Here is an 18,308-nt window from a genome sequence, read left to right on the forward strand (position 1 = left end):
TTTAAAAATGTTTTTAAAGTTGTTTTGTTTTAATGTATTTTAAGGTCTGTTTTTATGATGTTTTAAAGTGTTTTTAGTGCTTTTGTTTGCCGCCCAGGGCTCCTGCTGGGAGGAAGGGCAGGATATAAATCAAATAATAAATCAAATAAAAATAAATAATAGTCTGTGCTGATTTCTTAAGTAAATGGCATGCAAATAAGATTCTAGGTGAACTACAATACAAAAACCATTAGTTTAGGGTGTTTCTTGATGTCTTGAAAGGAGCCAGCTTTCCTATCAACACATTTATAGATAATGTGATAACTTTATGTAGGCATTTAAAAGTCCTCCGGGTGCTGCTAATTTATCAGAGAAACATACAGTTGTAGTGGAATGTCTTGGGATATGATGTGATAATGTGATTCTATGACAGAAAGCTATAGAAAGTGGCTGGAGGTCTTGTTTTCCCCAAGAGGGAGGTCAATTTGTATTTTTATTTAGGAGTTAGGAGAGAAATGAGTTAGACATAAACATTGCATTATGAAATGAGAATCACTGAAGAATATTTCCTTCATGGGTATAATATCACAGAAGGCCTGTGGGGATAGTGTCAGATTTAGAACTGGGATTCAGCCGACTCCCAACTAGAGATGAAATTGTCTTCTGTAGATGGATTGTACTATCTGTTCTTTAGTGGAAAATGCTCATTACTAACCTCAAGGATATAAAAAGCTATCAGAATCCTGTTGTGTGTCTCGGATGCATTGCTTGTTTTGAGTTTATTTCTTTTAAGTCGCACCACAGGCATTAAATTAGGGATTGATACAGTACACTTGGTTTGATTTTTTCATATGGAGTCCTTTATTACCATCTTTTAAACCTCTTGCCAGTGGAAAATTAAGCAAACATCTCACATACTTACATATGCATGCAAAAACAGAAGGCTCAAAACAGAGACTGAGAAGCTGTGGCTCTCAAGATGTTGAACTCCTTCAGCCACAGCCAGCATATCTAGCAGCCAGAAGGGTGGGAGTTGAGTTCAGCAACATCTGGAGGGCCACAGGTTCCCTACCCTTTTTAAAAAGTATTACCAACAACAGAAATGTGAAAGGGAGGAATTTGTCTTTAAAAATCATCATCTTTTTTCCCTTCTCTTATTTTTTATTTTTGGTGCAAATAAATGAGAGGATTCTAACAGCATCACAGTGGAACATCTCATAAACACCTGCACCTGTTCAGGTCTTAGTTATTTCAACAGCAGATTGTTTTAGCCTGTGAAATCATTTCTGAACCATACAATGTAAGTGTCTTATTGCTAAAAAGAAAGTTTGCCTATAAGTTAACCTGTCTAGTCTGGATACCCTTCACAAGTCATTTTAGATGTGTTGGGAATGGTTGAAGTCTCTCAAAGCTTTGTTGGAAAGGCACTCTGCACAAATTCAAATTACTTCTCTTCTTTATCATTATTTTTCAGATTCTGTGCCCAAACCTAAAGTTAGAAAGTAGTTTTGGGGGAATCTTCACTCAGATTAAACTTGGTGTAAAATGTTTGTTTTTTTGCTTTGGAGTCTTTTTAGTTTAGAGAAAATGTAAGAAGGGACATGATAGATTTATATAAAATTATGCATGCTAAAGTGGATAGGGATAAGCTTTTCTCATATTCTTGTATTACTAGAACTTGGGCCCATCCAGTCAAGCTGAATGTTGGAAGATTCAGGACAGGCAAAAGAAAGTACATCTTCACACACTGGCACTGCCTAGTGAAACTGTGGAACCCACTCCCGCTAGAGATAGTGACAACTAACTTAGATGACTTTAAAAGAGGATTAGACAAATTCAAATTCATGGAGGGTAAGGTGATCAGTCGCTATTAGCCATGATGGCTAGTTTGTACCTCCACTCTGATAGGCAGTATGCCTCTGAATACCAATTGCTGGGAATCATAAGTGGGGGGAGCGCTGTTGCACTCAGTTCCTACTTGCAGACTTACGATACTCATCTGGTTCGCTGCTGTGAGAACAGAGTGTTGGACTAGTTGGGCTTTTGTCCCGATCCAGCAGGATTCTTTCTTAAGGTGATATGTTTTCACCATATAATGTATGATTGATTGGCTTGCGAAGCACTAAGCAACATACAATAGCTTTGTGAACCTTCCCCTGGAAAAAAGTAGCATACAAATAGCATAAATACATTTTTTTAAAGTAAGTTAAGGTCTGTGGCTTCCTTTATGGAATCAATCCATCTCTTGTTTGGTCTTCCTCTTTTTCTATTCCCTTCGGTTTTTCCCAGCATTATTGTCTTTTCTAGGGAATCATGTCTTCTCATGATGTGTCCAAAGTATGATAACCTCAGTTTCATCATTTCAGCTTCTAGTGATGGTTCTGGTTTAATTTGTTCTAACACCCAATTATTTATCTTTTTCGCAGTCCATGGTATCCGCAAAGCTGTCCTCCAACACCACATTTCAAATGAGTTGATTTTTCTCTTATACACACATTAACAAAACATTTAGTGATTTTTTAAATCTGGCTAGCAATAGCAAATGCTTCAATAACAACTGTGTCTTTTATTCAACACTTCTGCAGGTACTTCAGTGATTCAAGTTACAGCTACAGATCCAACAGGTGCCCGTCTGCTTTATAGCATTCCTCCTGAACAACCCTATTTTTCTGTGGAACCAACAACAGGTATTGCAGGTTACCTATGTAAATCTCTTGAGTATCACTAATGAACGGCTTAGGTGAGAAAATCTTGAAAAAGATTAAATTATAAGAACGGGGTTGGATCCAGAGTTAATCTACAGTTAAGTGCACATAATGGAACTGTAGGAAGCTGTTGCCTTTTCCCTATAACACCTCCCCCAATGCTACACTGAGGTTTGGGGACTCTGCTAAGTGGGATGGGATGACTGTCACTAGGGGAATGGGATATCATCAAAAACTGAGTGGAGGCAATTTCCACAAATCGGAGCTCTGCTCATAGAAGGTGCTTACTCCCAATTTTGGAGGATTCTCCCTTTCCTATTCAATCTCCCCCTCGGCAGAATCTACAGCAGGATTCCCTAAGCCTCACTGAACCATCTTTTGGACAGTTGGGAGACTGTGATGGAGAGGAAGCTTCCACTGGCCCCACTGCACACACTTAATTCTGAATCCAGCCCATTGTTCCTATCTGTATATAGAGATAACAAATTTACTATATCCCTCTAACCTCTGACAAGATCTACTGAAAATAAAAACAAAAGTGTAGAACCTCCTTGGGCAATATTTTTAACAAACAATGGTTAACAATGGTTTCCTGTTCTCTACACCAACATTTTGGTAAGTAAGTTTGCCCTTGTCCTGTTCTTTGTGAGTGGATAATTCTTCTCATTTCGAAAAGGGTTACATTTTCATATGTTTTAAAATTTGCTTTGAAATGGTAGCTAGGCAGAGCAATCTTAACTTGGTTAGGGAGGGAGTCAGTCATGTAAACAAAACACCAAATCCAAAGGGCTGTCAAGGTGGTGCTGACAATGCTGAAGGTGGAAGAAGCCTTCTGTCTTTTCTAAAAATTATGATTACTGTATTTGGACTTTTTTTAAAAAAATAGATTTTCCTTCCTACTAGTCGTAATGGGAAGGAAAATCAATATACCAATCCCAGGGCCCTGTACTGGTTCTTCTGTGCTTGGGGCATGTTTGCTTGTGGGGCTCACAGGGGCAGCCTGCTTTGTGTGGGCCTACAAGTGAGGCAGTTTCCTGAAGGTTGGTCCAGGGCATGAGTGGTGAAGGGGTGTGTAGGGATCATCAGCCAGCAGGCAGGCTGCCTGATGACTGGATCCCTGTCCTATGCCATGACAAACTCTGGTTACTCTAACCAATAAAGTTGTGGTCATATTTAACCCACATTAGTCTTCATGTGCTAATTGCTCCCAAACAACACGCCTAGCTGTGTATGGTGCACAACTTTTAAAACAACAAGAGAGCTGATGTATACAGTATTTTTCTTAGCCAACTGGTGTTGACCCTGATTGCTGTGGCAGCTTTGACAGCACCTATCCCCAGCTATGGGTAGGAGATGCCTATTTCCCAAATAAGTAACTGGCATCTTAGAGCAGGGAAGGGGGGACCTGTGGCCCTCCAGATGTTATTGGATTCCATCTTCCATCAGCATAATCAGTGGTCAGGAATCATGTTGTCATCCAACAATAGCTGAAGGATCAAAGGTTTCCCACCCTGTCTTAGAGCTCATAGTGCTGATCCAGCAGTACCTTCAAAGCCCAAACCAGCTGGGGCATCAGAATACCATCCTGTCTGTCGGATGTAGGTTTCTCTTTTGTTTTGCAAAGCCAGGTTCAGCAGAGCATCCAGTCTGTGCATGCAAACTGCCCTGTCTACCCTGGGACAATGTTGTAGGTTGCCAATCCAAGTTGGTGTGAGAAAAATACATTAGAACTTTAAGACTGCAGTGCTATACTCACCTGAGAGTAGGTCCTATTGACTTCTGACTGAGCAGCTTATTTCAGAGTATAGGCTTGTACTGTAAATGTTGTATCTCTTGTAGGAGTGGTAAGAACATTTTACCCAATGGACAGAGAAACACAAGCACAGTCCTTTGTTGTTGTTCATGCTAGAGTTGGCCAAACAGGTGGACGTTCAGCTACAACAACTGTAACTATCAACCTCTCTGACGTTAATGACAATCCTCCCCGATTTCAGCAGAGTAAGTAAAATATCTGTTGGCTTACAAATTCAAAATGTTGGGGGCAAATTCAGACCATGCAATCATAATAAATAAAATAAGATGTTATGTGCTATGTGTGTGTGTGTGTGTGTGTGTATACTAATGATTGATAAGCATAGTTTATATTAAATGTTTTCCTTTATTTCCTTGTATACTGCTTCATGTTTCCTCACAATCAAGTGGTATATCAATTTTGTTACATATATAAATAAACACATGTCTTATATCTTTGTAACCCATTCCAAGAAACATTGCTTTGGGGGATAAAAGTAGTGCCAGTGGAAAGCAAACAGTACACTGCTTGTGTCCACACTAACACAGTTAAAGAATTTTGTCTCAACCTGTTATGATCCAAAGCAAGGAAATTTGAGAAATATGGTGCTGTGAAAGAGTGATGACTCCTTAACAGAGATATCTAAAACTCTGCTACAAAACTACAATTTGTAGAGACACTGTGACAAATTTAGCAGTTTCAAACTGACTTAAATTGTACTGTAGATTTCGTCTTAGTAATGTAGGGGTTAGAGAAGCACACTAAACACAGCTACATTGAGATGGAATCAGTACATTTAAATAGCTATCTGTAAATAAAACACAGTCAGCAAATTGCAACTATTTCTGTTTTAGTTTCATGTCTATCACCAGTACAGCCAGGCAATTCATTTCAAGAAGCATTGTACCACAGAAAACAAATCAGTGCTTCATTGATAGAGTTGCTCCCAATAGTCACCTTGTGAAAATGCATGGAATGTAAAGGGAGAATTTTGGAAACTCAAAATGTTTCCTGGAAAATCCTTCATTGTTATTTAGTAAATATTTTTAGGTCTTTGCAGAAGTTGTTTTTCCTCTCCACTGCTGCTTTAGTGCTGTCCCCCTCTCCACCAGCTCTTCTTCTTCCCTGAATGATCCTAGCCAATCAGGTACCACATAATAAATTCAGTTATTTAAGATTACCACACAACCACTCTGATTTGCCTACATCAGCCTTTCCCAACCAGTGTGCCTCCAGATGTTGTTGGACCACAACTCCCATCAGCCTCAGCCAGCATTGCCAATGGTCAGGAAAGATGGGGATTGCAGTCCAGCAACATCTGGAGGCACACTGGTTGGGAAAGGCTGGCCTACATGATGCAGTCACAAAGCCAACTAAGAATAAGGGCTGAAAGCATTGCCTTCACACTGAATGGGTGTCAGAGAGACAGCCATGCTGCAAACATTTTCTTCCACATGCATGCCCCATTGCTGAAAGAGGGAATGTAGTTTTTGGAGGAGGAAATATTTCATAAAACATACTCACTCTCATTTTGTCCCAGTCCTATCACTTGCTATAATTTAAAATTTAAAAGAGAACAAAACTCTTTGGACATCTAATACCATTTCCACCTCTCTTGCGGATAGCAGCCTAATTTTTCATTATTACTGTTGATATACTGACAATGATAAAATGAGGTTTCAGTATGGAAAAAAATCCTTTGAGAACCAACTTATTAGTGATAAATATAAACTGAGTAACTTTAGAGGCAACACATCTCAGTGCAGTCTAGCAGGCAAAGCAAAGCACACTCTGAATTCTCAATAACAGAAAATCTATAATTTATGGGTTATCTTCATATTGATGACAATGCACTCCAAATCTCTGGGAGAGGTGATTAGGTGATGTTAAGTCTGTCTTGAGATTTCCATTTCTAAAGCATTTTCCCTCAAGTAATGATTTTCAAGCTGTGTTCCAGGGTGACACTGGGATTCCCTTAAAGCTTGTCAGATGTTCCTCAGTAAGAAGAACAATAATGACATGTGAGTGTCCCTAAAAGACAAGCAGCTCACAATTGCCTTCTCCTGCTCCAAACACATTCTCTCTTCTGCAGGGTGGTATTATACAGCGACAAGAGTGGCTGTATACTATAGTCAGCATGGATTTTTTGCATTCCACAATGTTAAATCGAAAATACCCCCGTGCCATTCTGATGCTTCCCATAAGCTCATTTTTTTTAAAAAAAATAACCTTACAAAACATACAGTCCTGAACTCAGATACTCTTGCTTAACAACCCTCTAAATTTTCATGGTGATACACAAAACAGTCAGAGAGAACTGAGAGTTCAAAGTGTAAAAAGAGAGAGAGAAAAACCAGACCCGTTTTGGACTTTTTTCTGTCAGAGCTCATAATCTGTTGAAATTAATTAAAAACCAGCTATGTTCATCTTCTACAGTTTAAAAGTTAAAAAAAAATGCCTGGCTGATTTTTAATTAATTTAAGAAATTTAGCATTGAACTGAATGATAATGTCATGCATGCTCAGTAAGAACCAACTGTCAGTGTTCTAAAAGCCAGACTCACAGCTGCTGGGTTTGCCTAATCAAGGGGTCACACCCACACCAGGCCTTTATTTCACTTGAGACAGTCGTGGTTTCCCCAAAGAATCCTGGGAAGTGAAGTTTGTGAAGGGTGCTGAGAGGAGGCTTCTATTCCCCTGACAGAGCTCCAGTGGCCAGAGTGGTTTAACAGCTATGATTGAAGCTCTGTGAGGGGAACAGGGGCTCTCCTAGCAACTCTCAGCACCCTTCACTAACTACACTTCCTAGGTTTCTTTGGGGAAAGCCATGACTATCTAAATGGACAAAAAGGCCTGGTATGGATGTGGCCAGGGACAGCGTTGGTTTAAATTTGGGTGGGAGGCTACATGTGTCTGCTGTAGAATAAAAAGGTGGGGGAAATGCTGAAAAGCAATGATACTGTTCACAATGTTTTCCTTTTGGAAAGGAAAGGGGCTTCCCCTCTGCCCAGTGCCCACCCATCCAATCTCCTCCCCTCCCTCTCTTCTCCCCTTCCTCCCCTCCCCCTTCCCCCTCCCCCTTCCCCCTCCCCTCCCTGCTCCTCTGCCATGTCAGTTTCACCTATCCTAAGCATGATTGCACAGGTGTAAATTCCACTTAATAAGCATGAAAACGATCAAATCTGCCCTCCCCTCCTCCTATCTCTTCCCTCTTGCCCCTTCGCTTCCCCTTCCTTCATCCCTCCCTTCCTCTCCCCCTCCCCTTCTAATCCTCTCCTTCCCCTCCCCTTCCAATCTCCTTCCCCTCCCCCTCCTCCTCCCCCTTGGTCAGTTTTACATATCCTAGGAATATGACCTGGGAGACCAGGATTTGAATCCCCACACAGCTCTGAAGCTCACTGGGTGACCTTGGGCCAGTCACTGCCTCTCAGCCTCAGAGGAAGGCAATGGTAAACCACCTCTGAATACCGCTTACCATGAAAATCCTATTCATAGGGTCGCCAAAAGTCAGAATCTACTTGAAGGCAGTCCATTTCATTTTCAAGCATGATTGCATGGGAGTAAATCCCATTGAACTCAATAAGCATGCAAATGATGAAACCTGCCCTCCCCCCTTCTCCCACTCATCACCTCCCTTTTACCTCAGACCTCCCCCTTCTTTCATCCCTCCCCCACACTTTCCAATCCTCTCCTTCCCTCCTCCCCCTCCTTCTGCTCCCATCTCCCCCTTCCTCTTTCCCTCTACTCTCCCCTCCATCTCCTCCTGCCCATGGTCAGTTTTACCTATCCTAGCCATGATTGCATGGAAGTAAATCCCACTGAACTCAATAAGCATGCAGATCAATCCATTCTCAGCAAACTTGAACAGGATCCCATTTCTTACCTCCTGGATTAAAAAGCAGAGAAATTCACTAATAGGCAGAAAACCTTGCAGTTTAAGAAAGTACCAATAGCCAGCAGATATTTCTATCAAACCTTAAAAAGCAGGGAAATTGGGCAGCTATAGTGAGCAGGAGACCTGACCTCCTATCTGAGATATTGTACTGCCGTACAAATTTGTCAAAATGTAAACACCATTTGGGTTGGCCTTTTCCAGTCCAATCCACTTCCTGTGTAACTTGGAAGAATTTGGTAACATGTGCCTCTGAGCATATGGTGAGTGGTGGCAATACCTGCAATCAGCCCAAAGAATAGAAACAAGACATGTGCTATGCTGATCTTGTTTTAGCAGGGAGGAAGCAACACTATTAAAACAGTTGATATAGTTCAGATAGCCACTTTAAGTATGTTTGATTTACTTTGAAATTTCAGTGAAGTTTCCTATAGTAAATCATTTGCTTTTGCTTCTGTTTCTGTGAATATGTGAAGTACAGCAACACTTTGCAACCCTAGAAAAAAACAACTCCAAAAAACATTGTGGAATAATGGCACTGACTATTCTGCAGAATAGTTTCCAATGGCATGAGGAGTGTCCCAGTTTGCACATGATAAAACGGTGGGAGGTGAAATATATTCTAGCAAAATTTTAGATGTGCTCTGTGTTTTCAATTAACCACGCCCACCTTTACTTAAGTGGAGTAGTTTAAGCATAGCAGGCTGAGTACATACATCTTCAGCAAACCAAGTTTGTTTTTTCCCAACAACTAGAGTCATTGTTTAAATAACAACATATTGTAGTCAGTCTGATTTTACAACAGACTGCAGTTTCATATTCAACTGTTAAACACAAAAGGCTGTCTTCACCATCATATGACACTGGCCAGTAAAAAGACTTTGAATTTGATAAAAAATAAATTTGACACAGATTTCTAGTATGAATAATGAGGGAAATATAATTTTCTAGATTAGAATCTCTATAGAAACAGCAGTAACACAGAAAAGTAGGAAAACTAGAACACCAACAAACATACAAATATGTAATTCTCCATCTTTGGAGATGGCAGGTGTTGCCACCACTCACCATATGCTCAGAGGCACATGTGACCAAATTCTTCAAAGCCACACAGGAAGTGGATTGGACTATGAAAGACCAACCCAAATGGTGTTTGCATTTTTACAAATTTGTAGGGCAGTACAATATCTCAGAGAGGAGATCAGGTCTCCTGCTGCCCCGGTGCATTCACTATGGCTGCCCAATTTCCCTGCTTTTTAAAGTTCGATAGAAATATCTGTGGGCTGTAGGTATGTTCTTACACTACAAGGTTTTTTGTCTATTAATTAACTGAGAATAATTTAGGACACACATTCAGTACAAACAGAGCAACAGCGAGGTCCAACATTCCTGAGTACAGTGAATTGTGCTCCTCACTCAAGCATATTTCCCAAAACTATTTGCAGAAGTTCCTTAAAAGATGAACTGATGTGGAATATGTGTCTGAAGGCAGAAAATTTGAAAACCATTGCTTTATGGGAATGCTTTTGCTTTAGTAAGTAATAGGTTTTTATTATATAATGAAAGCATGAGGGAAAACGCTTTAGAAATGGGCATCTTAAGACAGACTTAACGTCACCTAATGAACTCTCCTAGCGTTTTCATGTAGAGTGTACACAAAAACACTAGGAGAGACGATTAGGGGATTTGGAGTGTATTACCATCAACCCAAAGTTCTATTTCTCGTTTATATTTTGTTCCAGGTCCTGGGTTGGATGAGGGTGAATAAATTGAAGCTTAATCCAGGCAAGACATAGGTGCTCCTGCAGTTGCTTTACTATGGATTCACTCTGTTTTATATGGGGCAGCATCCACTTGAAAAACAAGATTCATAGTCTATGGCTACCATCTGGCCTTGCTTCAGGATGTCCAGATGATAGCCCTGGCCAGAGGTGCTTTTTTTTACTGTTATCTATTTATTTACAAAACATTTTCATAAAGCCCTTTGTCTCTGGGGAAAAAGTGACCACAATGTGCTTTACAACAGTAAAACATCAAATTATATTGTGAAGTGGAGCAAGAGTTAGGATTTTGGAATACTCTTCCACTTTCTTGGATGGGACTGATAGTAAGAAATAAAATAAACATCTTACCCTTATTCTTTTTTTGCAATTATTATAATTAGATTTATTACCCATCTTTCTCCAGAAGATTCCAGGGTGGCTCACAGCAATATAAAATACAGTATTAAAAACTGTTTAAAGCAAATTGCAATCACAGAGTGGGTCCTAAAAATACAGATTTCCTAATTTAAATAAATGTATAAAAAGGGGAAATATATAAAAATATAAAAAATATATAAAAAAGGGAAATGTATAAAAAGGGAAAAGGGGATATAATGGGAAACCTATTAGCATAACCATCATCCGTCTATGCTTCAACGGCAAATGAAGAATTGGAGAATTTTTACGCAGAATACAGGAAGAAATTGATCACACACCAAAACAAGATGTGCTGATAATCATGCGGGAATGAAATGCAAAAGAAGGGAACAGAGAAGAACTAGGAATTGTGGGGAAATGGGGCTTAGGAGATAGAAATGAAGCAGGAGAAAGACTTAGAGCATTCTGTGAAGCCAATCATTTGTTTCTTGGAAACACATTTTTTGAGCAACTGAAAACACGACTGTACATGTGGACATCACCAAATGGTCAATATAGGAATCAAATTGATTATATAATTGGTAGCAGAAGATGGAGAAGTTCCATACTTTCTGCAAAAACAAGACCAGGAACAGACTGTGGAACAAATCATGAACTGGTAATATGAAAAATCAGAGTAAAGCTAAAGAAGAACAACAAAGCAATCATAAAGCCAAAATACAATTTAAATAACACTGCAGAAGAATATAAAGATCAAATAAGGAACAGATTTGAGGCTTTAAACTTAGTTGACAGAGAACCAGAAGAACTATGGAGTGAAGTCAGAGACATGATCAGAAGAATGCAAAAAGACAAGCCCTCTAGTTAAAAAGAGAGAAAGACCTCAATGGATGACTGAAGAAACTCTTAAAATGGTTAAAGAGAGAAGGAAAGCAAAAGCAAAGGGAGATAGACAAGCGGTTAGAACCCTAAATGCAACAATACTGTGACTAGTACATAGGGACAAAGAGAACTATTACAATAGTTATTGCATAGAAATAAAAGAGGACAACAAAAAGGGTAGAACAAGAGCCCTATTCCAAAAGTTTAGAGAGATGAAAGGGAAATTTAACCCAAGGGTAGGGATGTTGAATAATTAACAGGTGAACACACTGACTGACCGAGATGAAATAAAAGGAAGTAAGGGATTCTGAGGAACTGAGACAAATAGTGGTAACGAGAGAGGAAGTTCTAGGCTTAATGGACAATATAAAAACTGACAAATCACTGGGCCCGGATGGCATCCACCCAAGAGTTCTCAAAGAACTCAAATGTGAAATTGCTGATCTGCTAACTAAAATATGTAACTTGTCCCTCGGGTCCTCCTCCGTGCCTGAGGACTGGAAAGTGGCAAATGTAACGCCAATATTCAAAAAGGGATCCAGGGGGTATCCCAGAAATTACAGGCCAGTTAGCTTAACTTCTGTACCTGGAAAACTGGTAGAAAGTATTATTAAAGCTAGATTAACTAAGCACATAGAAGAACAAGCCTTGCTGAAGCAGAGCCAGCATGGCTTCTGCAAGGGAAAGTCCTGTCTCAGTAACCTATTAGAATTCTTTGAGAGTGTCAACAAGCATATAGATAGAGGTGATCCAGTGGACATAGTGTACTTAGACTTTCAAAAAGCATTTGACAAGGTACCTCACCAAAGACTTCTGAGGAAGCTTAGCAGTCATGGAATAAGAGGAGAGGTCCTCTTGTGGATAAGGAATTGGTTAAGAAGCAGAAAGCAGAGAGTAGGAATAAACGGACAGTTCTCCCAATGGAGGGCTGTAGAAAGTGGAGTCCCTCAAGGATCGGTATTGGGACCTGTACTTTTCAACTTGTTCATTAATGACCTAGAATTAGGAGTGAGCAGTGAAGTGGCCAAGTTTGCTGACGATACTAAATTGTTCAGGGTTGTTAAAACAAAAAGGGATTGTGAAGAGCTCCAAAAAGATCTCCAAACTGAGTGAATGGGCGGAAAAATGGCAAATGCAATTCAATATAAACAAGTGTAAAATTATGCATATTGGAGCAAAAAATCTTAATTTCACATATACGCTCATGGGGTCTGAACTGGTGGTGACCGACCAGGAGAGAGACCTCGGGGTTGTAGTGGACAGCACAATGAAAATGTCAACCCAGTGTGCGGCAGCTGTGAAAAAGGCAAATTACATGCTAGCGATAATTAGGAAAGGTATTGAAAATAAAACAGCCGATATCATAATGCCGTTGTATAACTCTATGGTGCGGCCGCATTTGGAATACTGTGTACAGTTCTGGTCGCCTCATCTCAAAAAGGATATTCTAGAGTTGGAAAAGGTTCAGAAGAGGGCAACCAGAATGATCAAGGGGATGGAGCGACTCCCTTACAAGGAAAGGTTACAGCATTTGGGGCTTTTTAGTTTAGAGAAAAGGTGGGTCAGAGGAGACATGATAGAAGTGTATAAAATTATGCATGGCATTGAGAAAGTGGATAGAGAAAAGTTCTTCTCCCTCTCTCATAATACTAGAACTCGTGGACATTCAAAGAAGCTGAATGTTGGAAGATTCAGAACAGACAAAAGGAAGTACTTCTTTACTCAGCGCATAGTTACACTATGGAATTTGCTCCCACAAGATGCAGTAATGGCCACCAGCTTGGATGGCTTTAAAAGAAGATTAGACAAATTCATGGAGGACAGGGCTATCAATGGCTACTAGCCGTGATGGCTGTGCTCTGCTACCCTAGTCAGAGGCAGCATGCTTCTGAAAACCAGTTGCCGGAAGCCTCAGGAGGGGAGAGTGTTCTTGCACTCGGGTCCTGCTTGCGGGCTTCCCCCAGGCACCTGGTTGGCCACTGTGAGAACAGGATGCTGGACTAGATGGGCCACTGGCCTGATCCAGCAGGCTCTTCTTATGTTCTTATGTTCTTATGAAGATGGAAGCAATACACTGAAGAACTCTACAAAAGAGATGCCAGGATGACAGATTCTTTCACGGAGGAATGTATGATGAAGAACCAGAAATTTTAGAATATGAAATGAAAGCATCTCTTAAAATACTTGGAATAAACAAGTCACCAGGAACAGATGCCATACCAATACAGTTGCTACAAGCTACTGAGACTGAATCTGTCGAAATTTTGAGAAAAAGTTGTCAAGAAATATGGAAAACTAAACAATGTCCCACAGACTGGATAGAAGTGTTCAATATATATCCCAATTCCAAAGAAAGGAGATTCCAGGGAATGCAGTAACTATTGAACTATTAACTTAATATTCCTTGCGAGTAAAGTAATGCACAGGATTCTACAACAAAGGCTTTTGGAGCAGGAGCAAGAAATGCCAGACATCAAAGCTGGATTTAGAAAGGGAAGAGGCACCAGAGATCTTATCGCAAACATACGTTGGAAAATGGAACGGACCAAGTAATTTCAGAAGGAAATCACCCTGTGCTTTATAGTTTACAGCAAAGCCTTTGATTGTGTAGATCTTGAAAAACTATGGAATGTTTTAAAAGAAATGGGGTACCACAGCATCTCATTGTCCTGATGCAGATCTTATACTCTGAACAAGAGGCTACTGTAAGAACAGAATATGGAGAAACCGATGGTTCCCAATCAGAAATGGTGTGAGACAAGGGTGTGTTTTATCACTCTACTTGTTTGATCTATATGCAGAACATATCATACGGAAAGCGGGAGTGGAGCAAGATGAAGGAGATGTGAAAACTGGAGGGAGAAATATCAATAATTTAAGATATGCAGATGATACCATACTCTTACCAGAAACCAGTAATGATTTGAAATGAATACTGATGAAAAGTAAAGAGGAAAGCACAAAAGCAGGACTCACTCTCCACCTCCTCCCTTGTCGCCTCCTACCCTCCCACAGACCATGATGATAATGAATGTTAAAGAGGAAAGCACAAAAGCAGGACTACAGCTGAACATCAAGAAGACTAAAGTAATGACAACAGAAGATTTCTGTAACTTTAAAGTTGACAATGAGGACATTGAACTTGTCAAACATTATCAATACCTTGGCACAGTCATTAACCAAAAGGGAGACAATAGTCTAGAAATCAGAAGAAGGCTAGGACTTGGGAGGGCAGCTATGAGAGAACTAGAAAAGTTCCTCAAATGCAAAGATGTATCACTGAACACTACAGTCAAGATCACTGAGATCATGGTATTCCTGATCTCTATGCATGGATGTGAAAGTTGGACAGTGAAAAAAGTGGATAAGAAAAAAATTAACTCATTTGAAATGTGGTGTTGGAGGAGAGCTTCGCGCATACCATGCTTTTAAATATGTTCTTAAACTTTATTTTTTAAAAATGTTTTTAATCTTAGAAGATGTTTTCATAGCTTTTTTAAAGTAACATTTTAAAGATGTTCTGTTTTAATGTGTTTTAAAGGTTGTTTTTATGATGTTTTAATGTTTTTAGGGCTTTTGTTTGCTACCCTGGGCTCCTGCTAGGAGGAAGGGCGGGATATAAATATAATAATAATAATAATAATAATAATCCCAGCATGCAGTGCATTCCCAGTTTAGTCACTCAGGGGTTTTTTTGCCTGATGAAAATTGTACTGGTATTCCGGCATCAGCGTAGATAGCAACAGCATTTCCTATGCATACACCTGGGTTGATACAATAAAAATAATTGAAAAAGTCAGATCCCAAAGGTAAAGGGCTTGCATGGTGATGGGATGAGATCTTAGACCTCCTGCACAGTGGGGAACCGTTTCCATGTGTATAATGGGTGAGGGACAAAAACAAACTGGCGAAATGCCAGTATATCAGCTGAAAAAACTGCTGTTTATCAATGCAACGGGTACTGCAGTGTAAAAAGGATTTTAGAAATCAGGACAGAAGCACTACCCTTTTCATCCGTTAAACTAATGCAATCAGCCTCATGCATGAAAGCGGCCAAAGAAAGCCCTTGCTCTGCTCAAGGTGGGTAGGGAGCCCAAGTATCATGGAAGGCTACTCAATAAATTTATTTTATTTTTATTTATTTTATTCCATTTAGCAATCACTTCCCATAAAATATCTCAAAGTGATATCACAATAAAAACATTAGCAATAAAAAGTTACATGATTCTATATATAAAAATAATTATACCAATTATAAAATAACGTTCCTGCAATTTTGCGGGGGCAGGTTTGCCGCCACCCTATTTCTGAGAAGACTCGGGAAGGTTCGAGAAAATTTTGTAATTAGTCAGGTGGGGCATCTAGACCAATTGGGTGAGGGACGGAGCAGCTATAAATAGCTTGCTCCTCCCTAAATACGCACCTTTTTGCCTTGCGGCACTCACCCACCCCTCCCTTGTCAGTATGGGCTCTGCTAGTCGCCAAATGGGGCTGAGTAGGAATTTTTTTTTGGAGATCCTGATTTCAGAATCTCTTTGGTTTTGCCTGCTCCATACTGCTTGGCTTTGATTCAATTGGCTTGCTTGGGGGGGTTGTGGTGATACCGGTTTGGATGGCGTCGATTTCGAGCAGGTGAGGTAATTGGGGTTAAAATTGAGGCGGCTGAGGCATTTTGGTAAAGGGCACCCCCTGGTGAAACATCACAGCGTAATGTCTGGTGTGGATCTGGGGAGTGTCCACGTGGGACCAGCTTACGCATCATGGTGAACGCCTGTACGGCGGGGCCAGGGTGCGGAGGTTGAAACCATATACCTGACTCCAATTGCAAGGAGGGATAAGTTTTCCCACATCCTTGACTGGGGAGTTGCAGTACAATGTGACTGACTTGCCTCCTGGTTTGGAGGGTCTATACCCTCACAGATAGGTTGAGCCTCACCTGCCCGAAGTATTTGATATTCTTTAATTGGCTGATTTGAATTTGATTGATTATGTGTTATATTTTAATAAATATAACATTTCTCCATATATGTGTCATGAGTCTTCTTTGGTGTGGTGGCAAACAATTAAAAACAGTTTCATATCTGAAAACAATTTCAAGTCCAGTGCAGATACAGATTGAACTAAAGATCTCCACTTAAAAGGCTTGTTGAAAAAGGACAATTTTCAACATCTGCTGAAAAGACAAAAGAGATGATACCTGTCTGATATGTACTGGAAGGGTATTTCAAATGTAGGTGCCACCACACTAAAACCCTAATTCATATATTGTAATTGTAAGAAACAGACTTCCTGATGAGATGGTATCTGCAAGAGGCCCTCTCCTGCAGAGCTCAGTGATTGGTTGGATACATAAGTGGCAGAGCTTGGAAAATTTACTTTTTTGAACTACAACTCCCATCAGCCCAATCCAGTGGCCATGCTGGCTGAGGTTGATGGGAGTTGTAGTTCAAAAAAGTAACTTTTCCAAGCTGTTATAAGTGGTGAGACAATCTTTTAGGTGAATCCTCACCCCACCTGTTTATTTAAAATTAGGGAAAGATCCAAAAGCACTTCTTGGTTCTAAACCTTTCCAGCTGGGGATAATTGTACTCCACATATTTCAGTCAAAATAACTTCTTCCAAAGCCAGCATCACTTCCATGTCATCTGGATTCAACTTTAGGCTGTTTAACTTCATTAACTCAACCACAGCCACCATAAACTGTTTAGGGCCCATTTCTCAATGCTTAGATAATGAGATATAGGGAGATATTGCATTGCAATGCTTCATGCATATCTTCAGTCTTCTTTGAAATTGAGGTTGACGTCAGTCTTGGATGTCTCAATCACAATTCATTGTATTTTGCATATTCCTCTTTCTACCATTTGAAATTGGGTGTGGGCATCCAGCTGGCTTTCAAGACTGAACATAGATACTGTATGCTTTGATGCACGTATGAAATTTCATGTTGATTGTCCAATGGACAATTATGCACAATTGTCAATTATGCACAAGCAAACAAGCAAGCAAGTTTATAAACAAATGGGATCTTGAATTGACTAGTTAAACCAAGGACCTCACTTGGCTTGGCCGGAGAGAGAGAATCACCTTTGAGAAAAACATAAGTGTGTATAGTCAACAGGTTCTTTTGTAACTCAGGAATGGATTCATGATCCAAGTTAAGGCTGTCAAGCTTTACAAAACAAAATGAGCTCATAATGTGAGCTAAAAAACTACCACAATTTCTAAACTGTAATTCTTTGTATAACTGGGCAATTTTCAGAACATAAAGTAGCCTACATTTAGTTGTCATGCTTGTGATTAAGACTAAGTTAGCAGCTTTTACTGATACTTGGCTGTTTCTTTAAGAACGCTATGAAATGTATGTATCTGAGGCAGCACCTGTGGGCACCATCCTAGGCAAAATCATGGCAGATGACAGTGACATAGGAGAGAATGCAGCCATGGACTATGTAATAGAAGGAGACACCCCTCTTGTTGTCCGCATCGTTACTAACAATGAGACTCAAGAAGGAACTGTCATATTAAACAAGGTGAGATGTCAGCCATTACTTAACAAAGAAATATCACTGAACATACAAGATCAAGTTTGTTTGCTTGGTATAGTAGTGTTTGTTGGTCATGATAAGATATCAGTGTAATATAAGAGCCAGTTCTGAATGTTTCTTCTCCCAGGCTTCTGTCATACTCTAGCATGACCAGGATGGAACTATTGTATGCAGAAAAGAGCAGATTATTCTTAATGGCTGGAGTCTGCAGGAAACATGACTAGCCCCACCTCACCCCAACAGTGAAATCAATGCATCATTTATACTGCCTTGCATATAAGTAATAGCTACCATTCACCTTACTGGAAAAAATTAAATGCTGCCCTTGATTATGCTGTTGTGCTACGACCTGCCCTCTACCTGTGAGTCC

At 40.0% G+C, this 18,308-nt stretch overlaps 1 protein-coding gene across 1 annotated transcript in view; it reads left to right on the forward strand.

The window, feature by feature from the left end:
* LOC133375583 (cadherin-19-like) overlaps positions 1-18,308 on the forward strand; it is a 219,632-nt gene that overhangs the window by 66,381 nt on the left and 134,943 nt on the right. Inside the window, exons 4-6 of the mRNA XM_061607330.1 lie at positions 2,565-2,666; positions 4,524-4,682; positions 17,739-17,923. Coding sequence (XP_061463314.1) covers positions 2,565-2,666; positions 4,524-4,682; positions 17,739-17,923 — 446 coding nt within the window. The remainder of the gene's footprint in view (positions 1-2,564; positions 2,667-4,523; positions 4,683-17,738; positions 17,924-18,308) is intronic.

The sequence above is a fragment of the Rhineura floridana genome, chromosome 1 (assembly GCF_030035675.1).
Source record: "Rhineura floridana isolate rRhiFlo1 chromosome 1, rRhiFlo1.hap2, whole genome shotgun sequence".
NCBI classification, from domain to species: domain Eukaryota; kingdom Metazoa; phylum Chordata; class Lepidosauria; order Squamata; family Rhineuridae; genus Rhineura; species Rhineura floridana.